The sequence below is a fragment of the Dermacentor silvarum genome, chromosome 4 (genome assembly GCF_013339745.2).
Source record: "Dermacentor silvarum isolate Dsil-2018 chromosome 4, BIME_Dsil_1.4, whole genome shotgun sequence".
Lineage (NCBI taxonomy): Eukaryota > Metazoa > Arthropoda > Arachnida > Ixodida > Ixodidae > Dermacentor > Dermacentor silvarum.
The window spans coordinates 68,209,435-68,232,264 of NC_051157.2; the positions used below are offsets into that span (position 1 = coordinate 68,209,435).

The 22,830-nt window shown below is 45.2% G+C and overlaps 1 protein-coding gene across 2 annotated transcripts; it reads right to left on the reverse strand.

Annotated features, from left to right (window-relative positions):
• Nucleotides 1–540: 540 nt before the first annotated feature.
• LOC119450193 (adenosine deaminase-like) lies at nt 541–22,327 on the reverse strand. 2 transcript variants are annotated; one of them, XM_037713571.2, is made up of 9 exons: nt 22,156–22,327; nt 15,715–15,776; nt 9,954–10,076; nt 6,324–6,553; nt 4,595–4,719; nt 3,593–3,840; nt 1,384–1,510; nt 817–917; nt 541–746 (listed from the first exon to the last, which is right to left on the reverse strand). In XM_037713571.2, the coding sequence occupies exons 1-9, from the start codon at nt 22,201–22,203 to the stop codon at nt 602–604; spliced, it is 1,209 nt and encodes a 402-aa protein (XP_037569499.1). In that variant the 5' UTR covers nt 22,204–22,327; the 3' UTR covers nt 541–601. The 2 variants fall into 2 exon arrangements, with proteins under 2 accessions (XP_037569499.1, XP_049521653.1); XM_049665696.1 differs by lacking the exon at nt 541–746 and having other exon boundaries at nt 781–917.
• Between the last annotated feature and the right edge of the window lie 503 nt (nt 22,328–22,830).

Consider the following 22,830-nt stretch of genomic DNA (forward strand, 5'->3'; position numbering starts at 1 on the left):
GACTCAGCTGCCAAATAGGAATATATAGAATGAGTTTATAATAATTTTAAAAGGCCAGTCGGTACAAAACATTTATTGCATATTACACCGCTACTTTTCTAGGACAACTTGAGTAATGGTTTATTTCTGTGTAAGTTGGTACTGCTCAAAGGGCTGTTACTGGAGCGTTTTGAAGCAGTTTATTTCTGAAGAAAGTATGTGATCCATATTTATCACCTAATAATCGATGGCAGCGGGTTTCTATCCACAACCTTCCGCAGCCTAGGTGGACAGTTGGCTGTGACGTGAAAGCTATATGGGTAAAACCTACGAGTGTGTTGTCTAGTGTGTTGGAATGACGGTACAAATAAGTGCAGTTTCCAATTTGTGCATATTGTATTCAACAGACTAAGTAAAAAAAAATATTGCGTTACTGATAACGTATAATGGGTGTTTACCTTTGTTCACAATGAAAATAGTTCATCCATGGGTATCTATCGCGTGTTGCTTTGTGACCAAAGTAGTTCGCAAGAGGACGACGTCAACAACTGCAAATTTTTTCGTGTGGTGTTTATTGTAACCAGACATCCCTGCATGATATCCCAGGCCTTAGTGTGACATTTCAATAACGTTCACAACATAGTAGTCTTGCCAGCAAGCCACGCTTCTTACGGGGGGTTCCATGGTTTATTGGTGGCATCGGCCGTATTGGGGGTAACGGCCGTGCTGGCTGTACAGGTTGTACTGGCCGTGTGCGCTTTTTGTTCCTGTAAGTACAGCACGTACTAAGAGAAAACCAAGTGGAACAACAAATGGAGACATCTTTATTGCACTCACTCCTCTTTGAATGGACTGATGCCGTATTCTTCCTTGAGGTTCTGCAGCAGTTCTTTCTTCTCGGCTGCCGGTAGAAAACATGATCTAGCCGCATTTATATTCTAAGCAGGAGACAAGAAGGTGCTCATTAGTAATGTCCAAAAAAAAGAAGTACAATATAATTTATTGTTTTATTCGGTTACTCATAAATAGTATTTTTTTAAAGCTAATAAAATAAAAACAAAACCGCTGGCTAGCAAATCGCATACGTCATTTCCGCTGACCTGTCCGAAAAATTCTTCGGTGATGGCTATAAGCTCATTATGTCAAGTCTTCTTGAAAGCTTCTTTAAATGTTTGGTTTTATAAATTAGACGGTGTTTCTTTATTTCACAATAATTTGTAATCTTTTCCTGGTCTCGCATACCGAGGAATTCCCCTTTCACGTTTGCTCTTTTCACGACCATGCTTAATGAATAACAAGGTAAAATTTGTATATCTAATTCTTATTGTATGTATATAAGCTGCTGCAACACCTAATGATAGTGAGTAGATAGAAGTCCAAGGATGAGCAATCGCAAAAACTTACCGCCCTAATGATGTGTGCTTCAGTTAAGCCAAGTTCTCTCAGAAAGTCATTTTCATCATCCAAAGTACTACCGGTGATAGTGCTGTCGTCCTTGCTTATTGAAAAGTTGGCGTTTTCCTCTGCAAACCTGCAAAACAAAACAAAAGTGTTGCCGAAGCCGAGAAGAAAGCAAATGCCGAAGAAGTTGCTGGTTACTCTGCACGCCACAAAAAAAAAAAAAAAATACTTTCATGTAATAATATGCACGAAGTGAGCTTTGAACTGATGGCTCATGGAATAGCCTTGTTTCTAACACTGAAAACCCCGCACTATAAGTCCCAGCGTCTTCTCCAAGTCCCAACAACCATGAAGCGCTGCAATTCACAGAGGACCCGGATGCTGAGTAACCACAATATTGCGCACAAGATCCGTATGAGTTACAACACAGCCCTTCCCCTAGCGCGCACATCGAGCTAACTGGCTAACCTTCCGCTATTTTCCTCTATTATTCCTCCTAGAGAAAGTTCTCAGTGTCGTTTCTGATGTCTTCACAACAAAAACAAGGAACGATGACCAACGAATGTTTTTAGAAGCAATTATTAGTGCAGATAAGCAATATAAGGGCCAGGGCAAGGAAGTAACGTAGAAGAGTAACCTAGAAGTAATGATTACTATTGAATAATTCCTCAATTAGTTTCGTGGGGCAGTAATTGGTAACTGTAACCAATTACATTTTTGAATGAAGTACTTGTAATTGTAATCGGTATTTTTTTTCTGTAAAGTGTACAAGTCGGATTTTTCCACGCCTACTTGAACGCACGGCCAACTGTGCAGCCAACTGTACAGCCTACTTGCCTGGCAAGGTAAAGTGAAGGGAAAGGCAACGCAAAAGCAAAGGCAAGGCAAGGCGCCTCCTGCGCAGCACTACATGCAGAGTTCTAACCCCGAAGCTATGGGGGAAACAAGTGCAGACGTAGCTTCTTTCGGTTTAAAAGAAAATTGCTGTTATGCAAAGTCACGAAGGTGCCAGTTCTCACACAAACATCATTACCACAAGAGATGGAGTGCGGTAAGGTTGATACATACTCAAACTCATGCCATTGTCGGCATCTGTAGCGCAAAGAGTAGAGCATCCGGATATTCCGCTAGAGGACCCTGATCTGAATCCAACCACCTGAGACAACCTCTTTCTACTGAATACGCTCAAAAAAAAAAAAAAGGCGAGACAGAAAAGTTATCACAAACCGGCAGTAGGATTACTACACTGTTTATACTTTTCGCAGGTATGGTGCATGCACACATTGGAGGTAGAACTACTACACGACGACGCTTGTTTTAAAGGAAGGCGGCTTTCCATGACTACTCCGAACGACCGAATGCACATTACATTTTCGGTAATAGCCTGTCACAGGGTGTTGTGCTGAGCCCTTTGTTGTCGTAGGTTACCATTGCTTGCATGAAGCAAAAGGTGCCACGTTGTTTTCGCGTCACGCCCTGCACGTTCCACACAGACAGCATCTTTGCTTGGAGCGCATCACCTTCATGTTACACCACTTAGCAGTGGTTCCAAAATCGGTGGTAAACATCGCCGCCTAACTGGCTGCATTTAATTGTTGGGATGTCGACCTTATTGAGAGAAACATCGAGACTTACCATTTTTGCGAATAAACAAAGTTTTCCAAGAATCAACAGAACTAGTAAGAATGCTAGTTCCTATTACTGATCTTTCATAGCAAAATCAAGCTTCAGATTTCCGATTCTCATTCATCTGAGGCGGACATCGGTTTGATCAATACACTGTAGGATATCTTGATCCCCACTGTCTCCTCTATATGTCTGTACATGGTGTGATCATAGCTTTTTCTCTCGCCCATAGTTATGTTCTGTTTGTCGCCTTCCTCCTTCTCCTAGAGCTTTCCTCTACCCGTTGTACCTCCTTACGCTGGTTAACGTGTATGGCAGTCCAGCAAGATTATTTTCAGTAATATAATTTTTCTATCTCTCTACCTTCTCAGGGTTGTTTAATTAACACGATACGTTGGCAATTTTGGCGTTCACAATGTTACCGGCAACACACTGTCGATTTCGGCACATGTGCAAGCGGGGTATGGTGTTGGAGACTAGAATGCAATATAGAAAAAAAAAGCCCATTTTGTGCATATAGAAAGATCACGAGCATGAAGCTTCATGAAAGAGCAGCAGCTAGCGTTTTTGACATATAAGTGCCCACCTGACAATCGAGTGTTTTTGTGAGCTCAGAGGGCAGCCACCAGTAAGAACGCTAGAGTAAGGGCAGGTCTCGAAGTGGAGGTCCCTCTCTTGTGCCATCTTGAAAGTTTGGCCGCTGGTGTCTTGGAAGACTCGGTATCCATGACCCACCCTTTCGCAGTGCAGTTTCACCATTGCGTCCATGACGGATTTGTAAGTGCCACTTTCGCCGGCGTGTGCTGTACGGCCTATGCCTAGATCTTTTGCTCTCTGCAGTGAAACAAGAAAGACGAACAACAGCATTCAAACCTAGCCGCACTAGATAATTACTTCAGAAAAAAAAAGGTTCCGCGACAATGAACGGATGCCCTAACGATTCAATCGCCTGACTAGGTGCCTCAAAGGTTTCTGAAAGTTCTTTGGAGAAGTATGCTAAGACATTTACGTTGAGGTCGATGGTGAACGGCGTATACATGGTAATGTGACACAGTTTTGTAGCATTTCGTGCTTTCTGCAGTGCCCGTAAAATACACTTCATATCGTTTCACTTCGCGTTTGTTCTTCTCAGTATTGCCTTCCTCTTTAGATCAATGCAAGAATGCGTTGACATCGCTCCTCACGTTATAAAATAAAAATAAAAATACTCCTTCCTCTGTATTAACGTATTGCTTTCCTCGTGCCTCACATGGCGTATGCTTGTACAGTCCTCCTGATATACTTGCGTTTGTGCTACGTCCTTGCCATTATTTAATGCAATACTGCATTATTCCCTTATTGAACCATATCGCGGAGTAAACAAATGTGGGGCAAGCTTATCCCCTTATTAATAATTGAAACTAAAGAGTAAACCCCGCGCTATTAAAAAAACAACAAACAAACATTTTAATCTTCGATAACAGTGAACTGCAATAAAGCTTCGGACAAAATTATCTTCGCAATCTTCTCGTTCGACAGTGCTCTACTTCAATGCTCTCATGCTGGACATGCGGTTTTGCACTGGACATACAAAACAACGTAGCCGTACCTGGTAAACCTTCATTTCTCCGCTGGTAAATTCGGGTATTTTCGCTTCGTCCTTCGCTATGTCGATGCCAACCACGCCTTTATTCTCGTACTCTTCGCAAAATTTCAAACATTCCATAGACCAATCTGCAAATGAATAAAATTTATTTTCTAAATATATGTTGACACCATCTTTATTTTCAGTTTCAAACATTAGACATCAGAGTGGGCTTTTCCTAATTTGACTTTAGCTTGACGCGTGCAGCCTGTGATATTTATGGCATGTTAAACTACGTTGCGATAGAATGTGAGGGTTGTTCGCAGTCGAAAGCGGCATGATAGGATGTGGTTCCAGAGTTACACGTTCTTATTGCATTAATTGCTAGAAAAAGAGTGCAATAAGGAGTTCACTGAGTTCTTAAATTTTTGTTCATCGTGTTCTCAAGAATGAGATTGAGTGGAGCACTATGACAGTTGTCGCGGCATTAGCTCAGCAGAGATGTAAACGTTGAGAGAGAGAGAGATAGAAAATAAAGAAAACGTGAAGTTGCTGACATAATGCAAGCAGATATGTTGCTTCTGCACTCGGTGTCTCAAGAAATTACAGAGATCATATAGTCCAATCAAAGCTTGTCGCACCATAACTGTCATCACATTGTAGCTATTGAAGAAATGTATCACTGGATAGGCTCCTAACGAATATTACAATTTAATGTGTTCTGCCTCTAATAATTGATTTATGCAAACTTGCCACGTCGGATACTATGAGATAGAATTATAGAGGTCATTTCTTATTCTCATTCTAAAACTTGTGATCTAAGCAGGTAACTTCAAATTTAGGTTTCTTGCCATCCCTACCACGGGCTAAACTTTCTCACGTATCCTTTCAGTTCTAACTCAACCATATCGAAAATTGAAACATTGCTTGTTAATATATAAAGATTAACAGAAAGCATGTACTACAATTAAATACACCATAACTAACAAAAAACCTCGGGAAAGGACATTTTTAAGAACAGTAATTGCTTTAATTCAATTATTTGGGTATTGTAACCGACATGCAAAAAAAAAAGATAATGTAACGGACAAAAAAAGAAGCAACAAGAAAAAACACCCGCCGTGATGCTCAGTGGCTATGGTGTTGGACTGCTGAGCACGAGGTCGCGGGATCGAATCCCGGCCACGGCGGCCGCATTTCGATGGAGGCGAAATGCCGGAAACACCCGTGTACCTAGAAGCACGTTAAAGAACCCCAGGTGGTACACATTTCCGGAGGTGTTGGACTGCTGAGCACGAGGTCGCGGGATCGAATCCCGGCCACGGCGGCCGCATTTCGATGGAGGCGAAATGCCGGAAACACCCGTGTACCTAGAAGCACGTTAAAGAACCCCAGGTGGTACACATTTCCGGAGTCCCCCACTACGGCGTGCCTCATAATCAGATCATGGTTTTGGCACGTAAAACCCCATAATTAATTTTTTAAGCAATAAGAAAACTCACAAAATTGTACCTTTTCATTTTTCCCTTAATTAAGGCAAGAGAAAAATATAGTGATTTCGTACAAATATTGTTATGTGTAATGGTAGTCTCTATATATTCGGAATGAAGAGGTGAGCTAAAAGACTAACGTTGAAAGTTAGTGAATTGTTGACAGGGGCCTGCGGATGCGTAACAAAACTCTCGTCAGAAACTTGTGGCCACCAGACTGCTAAAAATGTGTATTCATAGATTTTGTGGAACAGTTCGCGTACCATCTTTGCCGAGAACGCAGCAAATAATCGATCGAGCCTTTATCTGGAAGTCGCATTGTCCTCTTCTCAAGCCGCAGTTGACCGCTTCGACCACTTGCTTCGGCGTCACGTTCTTCTCTTTCGAAGCTAGAAAATGAGGAGAATATCGAGCCTCGAAGTACGCAACGCCCTCTCTTGCCTGGTCTTCGCACAGCTCGTATGAAATTCTTTCTACAGCTGCCAAATCGCCACTGAAAAAAATATATAGATAAATAAAAACCGTAAGGAATCAAGCAAATTTAAATAAGAATTTAACAATTAAAACGAAAAATAAAGAAAACGAAATGCAACCAAAAAACTTTACGACGCTGTGTGACTTGTGCTATATTTCTGTTTATCACGTGAAAATGTGTCGCTGGTACCATCTCTTAGTTTAAGCTCAATTTATTTGGTTATTCTGATAACGCCAATAAAACCCCCTCCGCCCTTAAAAAAATGTGCCCTCATGAACCTTCGAAATACTACAGCCAACTTCAAGACAAGGCGAATATATAAAAAAGATACGTGAAGTGAAATTTAACTATAGCGAATAGTAAATACGAGAAGCCTCGTATGCAGAAAAGATTCAGTAAAGAAGAAGGCTAACATGTATTAAGGTAAAAGGGAAGGGGTTTAGGAGCTAGAAGGGTGGGGCCCCAAGTCCAGGGCTCCACTGGCTTCTGCCGCCAGCCGAACGTGGCCCAGAAGCGCTAGTTGCACTTCCTGGCTCCGAGCTAGCGATGAGTGCTTCCCATTGCTCCGGAGAACTTTCTAGTCTATACCTATCCTGTAAGGAATTTAGTTTATTCTGTAAAGGTCTTGTAATATATGGTCAAATTCTTGGGAAGAGTACTTGGTCATTGGCTGATCGCCCTTGTTTAAGATATGTGCGCGACAACGTTTGGCCGGTACCACTTTTTACAAACTGATCTAACGTACAAACTGCTTTGTGAATTTATTCAAGTAATAAATAAAAATAAAATGAAATCGAAATAATAATGATTTCATTGAAATAATGGTAAGCCAGGTGCTGTTTTATGGTAAAAGTCAAGTTATGAACAATACGGACTCGGCGACTGTGTCGCTTTTTTGAGGATCACAACCTGTCACTTGTAGCTATTAAAGATAAACAAACGGAGAGTATATCAACCGTCAGTGCTAAGTGCGTGTTCATCGCACGTCTCATTGTCCTTTGTAAAGCACCCGCCGTTCCCTCTGTCATCATCAAAGAACATTTCCATCGCTCTTTTTTTTTTACACTTGTTCGTGTTTCGATTCAAAGTTAAAGGTTCCCTGCTAAATTTTACCCCTGAAAGTAGATGATTTAGTTGCTTCGGGCGTACTTACTTGATACTAGAAGCAGGGCGAGTATAAAGTTTTGAAGTACGAGGCTACGTAATATGCCTATTTGACTCAAGTTATTTTGTTTACATCACAATAATTCAGGAGGGGCTCGATTAAGAGTGAAGAGATTTAAGTGAAAATTCGTTAACGCTTCGTAAAAAATATTTAAAAATATTTTAAAAACTTATAAATTACCGCGAAAATAAATTTGCCTAAAGCTGCGTATTTCATTCCAAAAGCCCATGATCACTGACCCATAATACTATTAAGCAACTCCTTAGGTTCGAGGCATGCTACCTGCAGAATTAAATATATGTACCAGCAGAGGGGCATAGGCAATATTCTCATCCCACTCGTTAGTATAGCAACACAGTCGAGAGCCCTGGTAAAGATTCGGACTGGAATTCGCAAAACTCGTCATCGCGAACGCGAACGTCAGCGCCGTTCGCGTTTGGCAGTCGCCATGGGAATGTATTCAGTGCAATGCAATAGTTGTCATGAGTGCCGGGTGTGTCGGCGCCGACTAAGGAAGAGACGTTGTGACGTGATATAATTTTTGCGAATTGAAAGAGTGTAATTGTAAAATGATTAGTTTTAGTGACGAAAGCATATACCGATAGCGAATGGAGAGAGAATTTTGAGCTATAAAATTATTTTGAGTCAGATCGGAAATTTCGTTGTTGGATAAGCTGGTGAGAACGGGGCTGACGAACACGAAGCTATCGTTGCTATGAAAGAGATTTTTGACTACATCAGCAAAAATGGCTGACTTACTTCAATAGCAAACTGCGCAGAAAACGAGTACCGAGGAAAAGAACGCACCACCAGTATCAATACAGGACAAAGCGCTTTGTTTTCAGCGGTGTTTGCCACCATGTGCCATATTCTACGAGCTCGCTATGAACCACTAGACGGTGTAGCCAGTGCAAAGAAAGCCACTTGTACTCGCGCGCTCATTTAATGCCTTCGAGATAGTACCAGCCATACATAAAAAAAGCACACACACGCATTTCCAACGCAGATGTTGCGATCTGTGCGAAGCGAAGATGAAGTAAAATGGTCGTTTAAGTGCTTTACAGGAACGGCGAGCGGGAGTACAATTTGGTGAGCGGGAGTTCAATTTGGCGATGAAAAGTGTATGCGCAGAAAAGTACGACATGTATTAAGCAACATTTAGGAATTTTGTACCTGTTAGTCCCAATGAGACAACTATTCTGGAGGACTGGACAAGAAGGCGTAAAGCCCTAGTGGCATATGCCGAATGGCTAAATCAAAGAAAGTGAGGTAAATCAAGGGATTCCTGAAATATAATTAATAATTCTATTAAAAGATCGGTGTCCTTGAGAGATATCTGTTAGCCGATAGTTTATGTTTTATGTAAAAATTGCACATATTTGGACATGCCCATTCGGGAGGATTGGCCACCAACCAAGTTGCACCTACAGAGTGGTCTAATCAAAGAAATAAAGTAAACGCAAAGAAGCCATGAAATATAATTGGCCATTTCATTAACAGATCGGTGTGCATTAGAGATGTCTGCGAGGCGACATTATATGTGCAGGTTTTGTTTATAAAGCTCGTTTTCGTTACGGCGAACAGGACCTACGGGATCAGCATACAAGGTTTATATGAGCCAGTTTATGGCTACGTTCATATAAACTTTGTATATATTTCCACAGATATATTCGGCAAGACAGCAGCCACGCTCAGGAAAGTATGGAAGGGTTCGCGAAGGAAGCTTTGTGTTAAGATAACACGGCCACTGTTCGGCTCACACAACCTAAGAAAAATGAAGCGTAATAAAGAACGATGCCTTAGATTGTCTGGCCTACAAGGAAATAATATCAGACTTGCGGCTCATATATACAAAGCATTCCTTGAGCTGTACTACCAGTTTTTAGTTTTGTGGACGCTGGCTCTCGTTCCTTCGGTCGGTGCATCCATAACAGATGTCTATCAGACGGAGCATCGCTCAGAGCGGATTAGTCCAGTGCACTCCCGTTATCAATGTCCCAGAGGCGTGTACCTTGAGTAGATTGATAAGTTCACACAAACTTAGCTGAGCTAGGTGCACAGCACTAATTTAAAACACTCTGGGAAACATAAAAAATGAAATAACAAGTGCTGCATGAGAGCATGAAATCCTGAGACCAATGGAACATTTAAACTGCAGTTAACAGAAGGTGCAAGAAAGATGAAACGTCAAACAGATGATACGCAGTGCTCCTAACTTTAGTAAAAAAAAAACAGAATTGTTTCGGTACTTACACAACTGTAGGCATAAATATCGAAAAGCGGTCGAGGAAATCTTTCAAGTTCGTCGAGTCTGCTTTAATGAGCTTCAAGCGAAGGTCAGCAAGAGATTTAACCCCGAGGTTAATGTTCTTTTTCCTAGAAGAAAAAAAGAACGACAAAAAGCATTCAGTTCAGAGATACGATTCAATAAAATAGTCAAATGAATTAGTCTTGAAAGTCGAACTGAAACACGTTTTTTTCCAAGGACGCGAACAGCAAAATAATACGAAAAGGAATCGTTACTTTAAGCACAGTGTGCCTATGGAGTGTCTTGAAAGTCAAAGTATCAGTAATGTTAACAAAAACGTTTTCGCAATTTCACCCGAAAGGCGAAGCATCAATTGCGATACCAAATTAGTAGAGAGCTATACGGAGTTAGGATAGTAGTTTTATCAGCTGTATAAACTTGGATATGCAGCAGCACCAGCAATGCGCAGAACTGTTGTCGACGCCGTCGGCGTTTTGCCCGCGTTCGCACCGAACGCGCGCGGCGTTGGTGATTGTTGCCGGTGCCTCTGGGGGCGGCTCGGAGGTTTTCGACGAGATCAGAACGGGACACTCGTCGAGCAGCGTCGGAAGTCTTTACCACCTTCTCGCCTCACAAGGTTTTTATACATATAAATAGGGATTTGGTGCCGCAGCTAAACGTCGCCTCCCCTTCCTCCCGTCCCCCCACGGCCCTTCCCGCGACGGAAGAAGTCGCGTTTGCTCTCTATCTATGGTGATTGTAAAGGAGGAAAGAGACGCTTAATTCTGCAGCCCTTCATGGAGCACGGCGCAGAACGCGCGTTTGCTCTCCGCCGTGTGTTCGCTCCCCGTGCAAGCGCGCGTCCCTCGCGCCCTTTCACTCGCACATACAGCATACGGCGCGCGGCGTTTCATCGCCGTTGACGTCCGGGCCTGATTGGATGGCTCTGCCGCTGCTCCCTCTTAAGGAATCTTAGCGCCAACCTTTCTTCACAGAAGTAGTGTAATGTTTATTGCCTGATATATAATGTCTATTGTGCCGCCTTAGGCGTTGATGCACCCACGACGCCTGGTGGCACCTCCTCCACACGACTACCAACGTCGACCATGAGCCGGTTTTGCATATGGAAGCTTACGCTGCGCCCTGAGCACACTAATACAACGCGCAAGACAAAGCACGTGAATCGCACCGAGTCAAATCAGCTACAGCGCGTCGTAATTGCTCCGCGATCAACTTCAGAAACATTTTCAGAGCTGCAGAAGTACGGTGAACGCCACCTAGGTGGCCCGTTGGCGCGCCAACCTTTAGAGACCACCGATTCACTGTCGGTGCGCGTTAGTGTCATAATGCAGTTTCCCTTTCCCTCAAGAACCACTTATATATCGGCGACGATTTCATCGCCATTGACGTCATTCGGAAGCTCACGGCGACGGCAATGGCAGAAATCCGCTTTGGAATGTCCATATAATTGCTATCACAAAAAAACAGGCCTGCGCGGCACACGCAGCACAGTCACAGCGTAAGCTGGTGGAGCGGCTCAAGAGTAGCTCCAATTTGGGCAACATGCACAACAGGGTCTTCGCAGCAGTCTGTTCGCCTCGTTTTGACGAGAACGATCTGAACTGTCCGGACGGCGTCGACGGTGAGCTGAGGCTTTTAATGCTCTCTGCACAGCAGTCTGCTGAGCCCGGTCAAGCCTTACAACTACAACTTACAAGTCGGGCACACCGCGTTTGCAGGCACCTTAACTAGATGGCGCCACCACACTGGCCGAGGCTCTGCAGCTCAGGAGCACATTGATTGCGTGCCTCGTCTGAATCGCATATCGTCGTCTGTGCCTGCGGACGCTGCGTTTGCAGGTATCTTTCCTAGATGGCGCCACCATACTGGCGGAGGCTCGAGTCGTCTCCCCCTGCGTGCTTGCGAGCGTTTTAAGACATGTTTCCGCTGCCCGTTAGCCAGCGCTTGCGTGGCTCAGTGGTATATAGAGTATCCGGCTCCCACGCTGCGGGCGCGTGTTCGATGCCGGCGGGAATCGGGTACTTTTTTCGCGTTTCCGGCGATAGCGGTTACGCGGCGGGAGCCACCAGTGACGGTATCATCGCGTCCCGAAACGGCTATTGGAATGAGCCCATAGCAGCTTACGCTGTAAAAAGCCGGCAGATCCCACGCCCTGTGGGAATCGATGTTATGCGAAGCAGTGTGGGGAGCCTACCAAGTTAACGAATCGACCATGAGAGCACCAAGACGTACGTGGCGGCTGTTTCATGACCTACATGACACGCATGTAATAACATTCATGTCATGAGTTCCTTTAGCTATACCTAAGAGACCTTAAGGCGAAAGCCACAGTCATGTTCATGATTATGACTTCGACGAACCTTTTCCTTCACTTAGTACCACATCCGAACACATTCCATTGGTTTTTGAGTCTTAATCTTTTTTCGCTGAGCCATTATTGTTTTATGCTGAGTTATGGTCGTGACTATGACTTCTACCACCATCCTTTAGTGTTCACTTAGTACCCACGTCCAAACCCATTTCAGTGGGTTTTGAGTGTTAATCTTTTTTCGCTGAGTCATTGACGTTTTTGCTGAGTCATGGTCTTGACTATGACTTCAACCATCATCCTTTAGTGTTTCCTTGAGTTAGTACCCACGTCCGAAAACATTTCAGTGGTTGTTGAGTGTTATTCTTTTTTGCTGGATCATTGTCATGACCTACATGACACGCATGTCATGGCATTTATGTCATGACCTATCACTCATGTTCGTCATACACTCCTGTCATGCTACGTAAATTTTGGTACCTACCAAGTTAACGAAACGACCATGAGAGCTCGAGGACGTAGGCAGCTGTTTCTTGACCTACATGACACGAATGTCATGACATATCATTTATGTTCGTCATAAACTCTTGTCATAATATGCCAATTTTGGTACATACCAAGTTAACGGAACGACCATGAGAGCACAAAGACGTAGGTGGCTAGATAGATAGATAGATCGATACTGTAAAAGTAGCAAATGTTGGCCAACAAATGCTTCGCATTTAAAACACTATGCTAGCTACGTAAATGTTACTGCCGTAGGTGGTTTACACGCATAGACACCGACAAGTTTCGCGAACAAGAGTTTATATAATTAAAAAACTGCTTAATAGGACTTTCAAATTTATCGACTATGATATGTCTCTTAGAAACTTTAATGTAATCGCAATCAAACTTCGCTTTGTTTCATTCTTGTAGAGGGCTTTTTTTCCGAAACATTCACTATCGAATTCACTAGCGCAAATATCGTACGCACAGGCGGGAGTCCGGACATGACGATAAGCCCTCCTTGTAACGTAACTCATTGCGTATAACACGCCGGTATTGAAGCAAGGCGGATCTAATAGCAGCGGCGGTCATGCTTGCGGCTTTGGCAAAAAAAGAAAGGAAGAAAAAAGAAAGAGAACTGTTTCTTCTCTTTCCCGACACCTGGTGGAGCGTGAAAGCTTTGAATTGATCGTGTAATGCGATTATACATTCCACAGCGAAGCTGTATGTGGCTAGCCGATCCGTCCGTCTGTCACCTGTACACCGAAAACTATCATCATTAGCAAGGGCTCGAGAGTCGTCATCTTCTTCCACAGGTGGCTCTTTGGCGCCCCTCGGCGCAACCACGTGTACGTACTCGTGCCACTGCTCCCGCGTTGGTGGTCGTCGTCGTCGCCTTCCCCAGTAGCTCCTTTGCCGCTATCATTCAAGCTTAGAATTTCACTTCTCTTCTGTCGTCGTAATGGGGAGGCCGCGTTTGCGGGGTATGAGCCGTTGCTTAAGGGGGTATAAGCCGTTCATTGTCTTACCAGTGACGGACAGATTTAATTTTGAAGCAATTTAATTTTGAAGAAGCGTAAGCAGCAATGCGACAACGGCAAACGGCGGGCATGTGCCGTCAGTGACGTCGTCCTCTCCATCGCAGCCGAACGTGTGTGTAACCTCATTAAGAAACACAAAGACGTAACTAATAATTGAGAAATACCGTAATGTACCGTCGGGATTAACCCAGTGATAAACACAGGGGCCGCAAGTCTCAGCTTCGCTGGTTAACCAGCTGTACGGAGTGCTTGGGCGGTAATTTTTTTCAAGTAGTGTTACGCGACGAGGAACTGTTACAGAAGAACACAACGTTTGCTGTGAACAAAGGCGGTTCATGCAGTTGCAGCTGCTTAGCGGAGGCAAGCGCTGTAAAATGGCAGAGCATTGAAACGTAACTTGTGCTTTTTGGCGTCCGAAAGTCACATTCACCCATTGTTATGAGAATCCCGCCGCGGTGCCTTAGCGGCTATGGTGTTCGGCACGAGGTCGCGGGATCAATTTCTGGCCGCAGCGGCCGCATTTCGATGGGGGCAAAATTCAAAAGCGCCCATGTCCCATGTATTCAAGATCGCCGGTCCATGAAAAGTAATCAGGAGTACGGCGTGCCTCATGATCAAATTGTGTGAAACCCCAGAATTCATTCATGATTATAAGATATAATTTCGACCTACCTGGGGGTTTTCAGTATAAATACAAGAAACGTTGCATGAGTGTTCTTGCCTCCCGCCCCCATCAAGATGCATACGTCGAGGCCGGAAATCGAACCGTCGACCTCATGCTCAGCAGCAAAAAAGGGCTGCGATCCTAGCGATCTGCAAGAATAAAAGGGTCCTTAAGTTGGGATTATTCGCTTGAAGCTCTTAAGGTTATGAATGGTGTGGTACGTATTCCTGTTACTAATTAGCTCGATTATGCCATTTCCCCTCAGAGACGTGCATTATTATTTTTTCCTTTTTATGGGTGGTGATGAATAGGCAAAATGCCTGATTGTTTCTATGGAAAGTCACCTTTTTAATGTGATGTTCAAAGCACTTGCCTTTCACTGCAACACAATGATTCGAGCGCTCGCGAATTGAGTCTACAACTCTGCCTAGCCCGTCCTGAGGGATACCGCTGCAGGCGGCCGTGATGCCGTGCTTCATAACGGGGATGTTAACCGGTTCTCTGGCATAAACTTTGTCTTTAAATGTAACCTAAAGAAGAAATAAATTTGAGTTGGGTCAGTTGAGGTGATCTTGGCGGCTAAAACATAAGTCCTCCTCTGGCCAATCCGCTGGTTGGGGAAACATCTGCTGAGCCTGTCCTTCGAACTTGAAGGGAAAAAAAAGCAGCAGCGCCTTATCGTGTTTAAACAAACAGTGCAAATGTCTCAGTGAAGGCAATAAAAGAAATCATCGACGACACCGGAACTAATAACAGCGAAGCTGTTTAAGCTAGATGTAGTCCGGTGGTGCACGACCAAAATGTGGGCCGATCCTGGAGGTAGTGCAGAAAGGGTCCAAGCGCAATGGTACCTACCCCTGTGAACTAGCGAAGCTGTTTAGGCTCGAGGATGGTCCGTCGAGCGTACGCCGCAAAACCTCCGCCTGGCGATGCGTCACCATGCGTCGCCTATTAACTCTTCGCCCCAGCTGCACCGACCATGCCGAGCCTCGCCACAGCTGCATGAGCCGTGAAGTCATCGCGCGCGCCGCATCGCTTAGCCTTAGCTTTGCCGAGCCTTGACGTCACCGCGCCGTGCGGAGTGGTTGCCGCGGCTGCGCAGAGGCGGAGCTAAGCCGTGACGTCACTGCGCTGATCCACGGGATATATAGCTCCGCGTCGCCGCCGCGGCCACACAAAAGCCCCGCCGTTTCTCCACAGAGCACATCGCCGCGAAGTAATTTTGCAAAGTAATGTATACTTACTGTCCGAGTTCCCATATTGTCTCATGTCGAATTGAGCCATCTAAGTGAAGATGAAGTTCTACCTGCAGCAAACATTTTATAAAAAGTTGTAACCGACTGGCGACAGCCCTTTATCACATAGTTTAGAGATAGTTTCCGGCCGTACGTCATCATCCCTCAATACATTTTACCACTGTGAAAGCAAACATACTTATAAACAAGAACACCACGACAATGGTCAAACTACGCTAGCACAGTTATGAGACAGCAAATGAGTCATGTTACCGTTCAAATAGCCGCCATGTCAAAGCGTTTGCGAGAGTCCACCAGCCTCTCCACGCTGCGTGCGGTGCGGGTGACGTTCTTTGGTGCGCGTTTAAAGCTGCACGTCGTATGACTTTTTAGTGTCACAATATCCAAGTTAGCACTAATTGTTCTGCTAAACACTTCTACATCCTAAAAGCCATCAGCAAAAAGCTGTCTTTCGCGGTGTAGTACGCGGCGTAGTACGGGTGGAGGCCACGTACTACGCCGCGTGGTCCCGCCCGGTCGGCTGTATCTTGAAAGCCAGCTGCGGCAGGGGCAGGGTCCTTCCTCCCTGCTCTGTTTTCGAGGCAGAGTTCGTGTTCATGCGAGTTGCTGGACGAAGGTAAATTCGCTCGCTGCTGCTACCGCGCTTACTCACTACAGGCGTTTTGACGGCCAGTTTCCGAGGTCATCGACGGAGATGCGTTTGCTTGTGCGCGCGTGATACCATTCTTGTTAATTTAGTTAGTATGCCTATGTTTACAAGTATATACGGCTGATAAAACTACTATCCTTTACTTCGTATAGCTGTCCACTAGTTTGCTATCGCAATCAAAGCGCTTTTCGGGTGAAACTGCGACTATTTTGCGAGTTCCAGAGTTCAATTTCTCACTTTTGAATCAGCTGTTGCTACAGTGGAGTGCTGTCGGCCCCGAGAGTGAAGCTCCTTTTACGCTGCTATATGAAAGCATAATTATTTTTTTCAAAATCAGTTAAAGTGCAGTGCGTTTTTGTTGTTTAGTCCTTGGGTCAAATGTATGAAGCGTTCGTACGTAATAACTGCCATTGCCGCCCACACCACCCGCTTGAAGGCAGTAAAATGAAATTGGAACGAGGCAAGGAAATATAAAATTCCGACATCAAACAATCAAATTATGGCAGAACTCATCTCACGCTGACTGTCATCATGCGGATAGCATTCGAGCAATGGAGCGACAAACTGTGTCCCTGAAGTGACCATTATTTTACATGTGGAGTGGTAATTCTCAGACTTTCGTAGCTTCGGCTGTATGCCACATACTCCGATATCGTACCACTTGGCTATGGCACTCGCTTGCCAAGCCCACCCATGAAGTTGGCGGCATAATCACGACAGGATGACGTGACGATGGAATGGAGAAGGTGCAATGGTACTAATGGGATGACAAAGGTGGTATAACGACGACAGCATGACGACAATGAGATGATGTTACTGATGAGACAACAATGGTTAAACGGCAACGTGATGACGATGGAGTAATGGCAATGGTAAGACGACGACTGTATGGCGATGATGGCTCACAACGAAGGCATGCCGAGGGTCGGATGTCGAAGTTGCAATGACGACGATGTTACAACGACCGCGACGGCATCACATGAACGGTATGAGAACAAATGCATGACGATGACGCAATGACTATGATGACGTGACAACGGCACGAAGACAATGGGATGATGACAATGGCGTAGCGAGGACTGTATCATGAAACTTGTTTGACGACGTTGACGGGATGACGGCGTGACTAGAGTCGGATGACGAAGTTGGTGTGGCGACGATGGTATGATCAGGACGGCATGACTAGGGCGGTTTGACAACGGATACTTGATAGCAACTGCCTGATGATGACAACATGACAAGGGCGGCATAATCACGATTGAATGATGGCGGTATGATTACAATAGAATGGCGAAGAAAGATTGACGTTGATGTAGTGACGAATGCCATCATGACGACGACGGCAGGAGGATAATAGGTTGACCTTAATGAAGTGACGGCAATGATAAAACGACAGCGTGATGACGATGCTATGACGACGACGACTGTGTGATGCCGATGGCACGGGGAAAGTTTGGCTCTAATAACGACGATGCAACGACCCCGACGGCATTACGTGCCTGAGCATATTGTAAGTGGTCCAAGTAATTAAACAACTTCGACCGAAATGGCTGAAGGCTCAAAATGGTTGAAGTAGGCAAACAATGCTATTCGCATTAAAATACAGCAGAATCCGACCCACTATGCATACGGCGTTCATGCGCTTAGCATTGAGTCAATGTATCGAAACACCGTATTGCGTCCACTGAGACGCATCACGTATGAGGAATTATGAGGCGTGTATATGACGTAAGGCTGCTTTCTCGCGTATTTTACAGCGTAAGCTGTTATGGGCTCATTCCAATAGCCGTTTCGGTTCGCGATGATGCCGGCGCCGCCGGTTTACGCCGCCGTAACCGCCATTGCCGGAAATGTGAAAAAAAGTACCGAATTTCCGCCAGGATCGAACCCGCGCGCGCTGCGTGGGAGCCAGATACTCTACCACTGAGCCACGCAAGCACTTGCTATCGGGCAGCGAAAAAATGCCCTATAAAGCAAGCGCGCAGGGCAGACGACCCGAGCCTCCACCAGTATGGTGGCGCCATCTAGGTAAGGCGCCTGCAAACACAGCGTGCCGACATGTAAGTTGCAGTTGTAAGGCTTGATCTGGCTCAGCAGACTGCTGTGCAGAGAGCATTACAAGCCGCTGCTCGCCGTCGACGCCGGGCGGGCAGTTCAGATCGTTTTCGTCAAAACGAGGTGAACAGACTGCCGCGAAGACCCTGTTGTGCTTGGTGCCCAAATTGGAGCTACTCTTGAGCCACTCCACCAGCTTACGCTGTGACTGTGCTGCGTGTGCCGCGCAGGCCTGTGACTTTTTCTGGACACGCTGCGCATTTCTAGCGCCAGCGCAGCAAGATCTCCTCGTTGTGCGCGTGGGGATATATATTGAGAAAAGATAGTGTGAATTGAGGTTTCAGTACTCCCAACACCTGTGAAATTTAAACAATTCTCATTATTTGTTTGTCAGGTGAGAGAGGCAACTACCCAGTGGCACGCACCCAGTGACCCAACTGAAGTAAAAAACTTTAATTGAAGAGCAGCGCCTACCCAGGGACACATAGCCGCGCGGCCCATCTTGTTATCGTGCACGACGCGCCCATAACGGCAGGCGTTACTAGAGTAAAGGAAGCCTCGAGCTCGCTCGTTCCCGCCGTTGCCCCGGCTGCTGGGGCAGCCTGGGACCTTCGTTGTGAAGAGTTCTTTTGTGAAAAGGGACCTTCTTTGCGGCCGTGAAAAGTTCGGAGCTGGAAGACCAGCTCTGGGCCGTCCGGCAAGCCGAAGATGCCGCCTGAGTCCAAGGACTTCGAGCCGACACCTGAGGCTACTAAAAGCAAAGTGCCGGCTCTTTAAATAAAGTTTATTCCTTCTTCTTCTTCAAATGAAGAACGGCACATATCCAGTGACCCAAGTTAAAGAGGCTCATTGAAGTCTGGCAATACCAAGTTTCCACACCCACTGATGCAAGTTGTGGTGAAAGAAGGTTGTTGTACAGCGACACATAAGCAGTTACACATACAAGCTGGGGCGACGATGGTGACCCAGTTTGGCGCGACAATTGGTTTTGAACCCGGCTCCATCATTACAGCAGCCCGATGCTCTAACCATTAGACCATGGATAACAAAAAGCCCCAAGTTAGCGGAAAAACTGTTAGAGACAGCGCTGACAGATAGACAGCCCCCGGATAGGTGCGTGAAGTATACCCAAAAATGTTGATGGCATTAAAATTGCGGCAGAACTCAAGTCACCATGAATGTCGACGTTAGTGCGATTAGCTTTGAAACTATGTAGCGACACACCGTATTGCCGCCGCAGAGGCGCCTTATGTGTAAGGCGTGTATGTATCCGGGTTCATGTCTCGCATTCCCTACTGAACACGCTACGCCGTATGGCACCACCGCAGCAAGGTCCACGCATGGCGCGCGTGTGTATACACATATATGTTCAGACAGGATTATCTGAGCATAAACGACGCGGGTTCAATTGGGCCCAGCACCGGGGAAATGTTTAAAGATTTATCAGTGTGTAAGCATTATTAGGGTACTTCACGCGTTTTCCGGGGGCCAAGTATCTATGTTTGTATCTATGTTGGCATCTATGTGTATATTTATCTAACCGTCTACCCGGCTATACCTGGATCACTGGTTATTCCGTGGTCGAATGGGTAGCCTATCGGGCTGCTGCACTCAGGCACCAGGGTTCGAACCCAACCATCGGAACAACTTGAGTCACTGAGTATGTGGCAGTGTGTACACGGTGGTCCTTTATGAAAGGGAACGCGCGAACACGTGGCCTGCGCTCTGTGGCGGCTGCTTGGAGCGCCAGCAAGTGCCAGCAAGACGAAGTACGTTCGCTTTTGACCTCATCTATTGGCGGCCAGAATAACCAGGCATGGCCGATGACCATACGTAACGTACACCTTCCAGAGGCTCTTGGGTTTAAAGTGGACGGAAGCATCAATCGGTCGGCACTCGAGATAAGCAAGAGACGTCTAGAGTATTGTTGGAGAAAAAGCAGGGAAACGATTGATACCATTGGATCTCTTACAGTCACAGGTAGCGGTACAAGGCAAATTTTGAAGGAAAAAAAAAACATTAAGACGAGGTACACAAAAACGCTCGCTAAAAACATGTATAGCATATTGTGGCTGGCATTGTGGAGGCCACGCGCAGGCTTCGCGGCGGCAGCGCTAGATGGCGCCGAATGTTCTTTGGGAAGCGCGAAATAGGAATCCCAATGCAATACACGCCTCATACATTCCTAGTTTCGACGGTGGCAATACGCTGCGTCGCTATATTGATTCAATGTTGAACACATTACTGTCGTCAGTCGTCGTGAGATGGATTCCGCCGAATTTTTTTATGATTGAAGACGGTCACATACTTAGACATACCCCGTGAACCAAGTTGGCTACAAAGAGGCGGACACCACGGCCGGATTTACGAACATCACATAACCAGTGACCCAGGTTTATCTCAAAGAGGTTCATACCTCTTTGTGGCCCATACCCATATTGAACAAACAGCGCAGACAAACGGGACGATCGGAAGAGGACAACACGGGTGCTGACTACCAACTTGACAAAGAAGATCAATAAAAAGCAGCAAAAGTTGCTTCCCGCCTTTTCGTCTGCCCTGTTCGTTCAACATGTGGATGTTGAACCAATTAGCTCTAATCTGCACTCTTCTACTCACCCAGTAGTCCAAGGTAGCACGTAAGAGGTTCATTGAAGAGTGGCATGTACCCCGTAACCCAAGCTGGTACAATGGTTGGTTTTGAACCATGTTCCCTCAGCACAACAACCCGATGCTGTACCCACTAGACCATGTAGTACACAGTGACCAAAGTTGGTGGGAAAACGATTCGATAGACAGACATATAGTCCTTTGAAAGCGCCTGAAGTTCCCAAAGAATGGTGTTTTATAAGAGTGCACGGTCCTCACCGTGTTCGCAGCGTCATTCTCCTGACATAAATACTCTGTCAAAGCAGCCGGTTATATCAACTTGTGGAGGAGTAGATGCTTTATTGTAATACGAAGGTGTGTTGCACGTCCAGTGCATTTTGAAGCGCAGGATTCAGATATCCGATATGCTATACGAGAGATTGGAGCGACGAATTGTACTCGCTAGTGGTCAAAATAAAAGCGGTTAGATGAATTCACAGTAAATTTTTTCTTGAAGTTAGAAAAACGAAGTTACAGAATTGAGTTAATTTATCGTGGTAAAATGATGGCAAAGGGGACTAAGACAAAAATGTAGGAATACAAAGAAATGTAGTCCACTAAGCATAAGTATAGAACATGGGTTAACGATACTTTGCACAATGACCGAGCTGGAGGTGCTCAAAATGTCCATGAATGCGCAGAACTTCTAAGATCTTTTGGCGCCAGTACTACAAGTACGTTGAAAATATAACAGCGTACATTAAAAATGCACAGTTCTATATACGTTTGCTGCGATAAAAATTTAATTATAGGGTTTTTACGTGCCAAATTCCCGATCTGATTATGAGGCACACCGTATAGTGGGGAGACTGGGGTAATTTTGACCACTTGGGGTTCTTTAACGTGCAACTCAATCTAATAACCAGAGATTTTCTCCTTCATTTCACCCCTTTTGTGATGCGGACACCACGGTCGGGATTTAATCCGTGACCGAAAACTCGTTTGCAGCATCAGGCTCTGTATGCTATTAGCGTGACAATTTGCAGAAAAAAACGTAGCTTTCGCTCTACCAAGGTTCCGCATTAATTACCAGCACAAAAAGCTATTTCGCAAGTTAACAAAACTCAGGTATTTACCCTCGTCCGAGGTATCATAGACCGATCGAAATGCTTGAGAAAGCTCATTGCCTTGTAGCGACCGTGACTACCAGGTTCAGCTTAGAAAACTATTATGCGTACACTGCGTTTTCGTGCACAGTAATGTAAGTGAACTGGAGCTCAGCTAATTGCTCCACATTTCTTGCAACCGCGCTTTCACAACTGTCGAAACATAGCGATGAAGGTTTTCAAACGGCACATATTTTGTTACCTTTATTGTCTATTTCTCCCGCCTCTCATATCTTAGGAAAAAAAAAAGCATTGTTTTTTTTTTCGATCTAAATTTAACTTTTTTGTGCGCACTTTTTGCTGAAATTTCCCTTGCTGATACTTTAAAGTCTGCATGCGCTCGAACAATGGGTCCGATCATGACAACATGCAGCGAGCACCTGCTGAGCTGGCCTCGCGGTAGGACTCCATCCTGTTGCTTTTGTGTTGTAAAGCTGTCAACATTGAACCTATGGCGAGTTAGGAAGGCACAAGTTTAAAATAAACGCCGAGAGGGATTTCGGAAAATGCAGAACGAAGAATAAATGTATATACGTTAGGTGCATTCGAGAATTATTCAGGAGTTACTAGTTTTCTATTACCAGAATGCTAGTCCATACTAAATATTCAATTGTAGAGGAGTACTGAAAGAGAACGCTTGTTTTA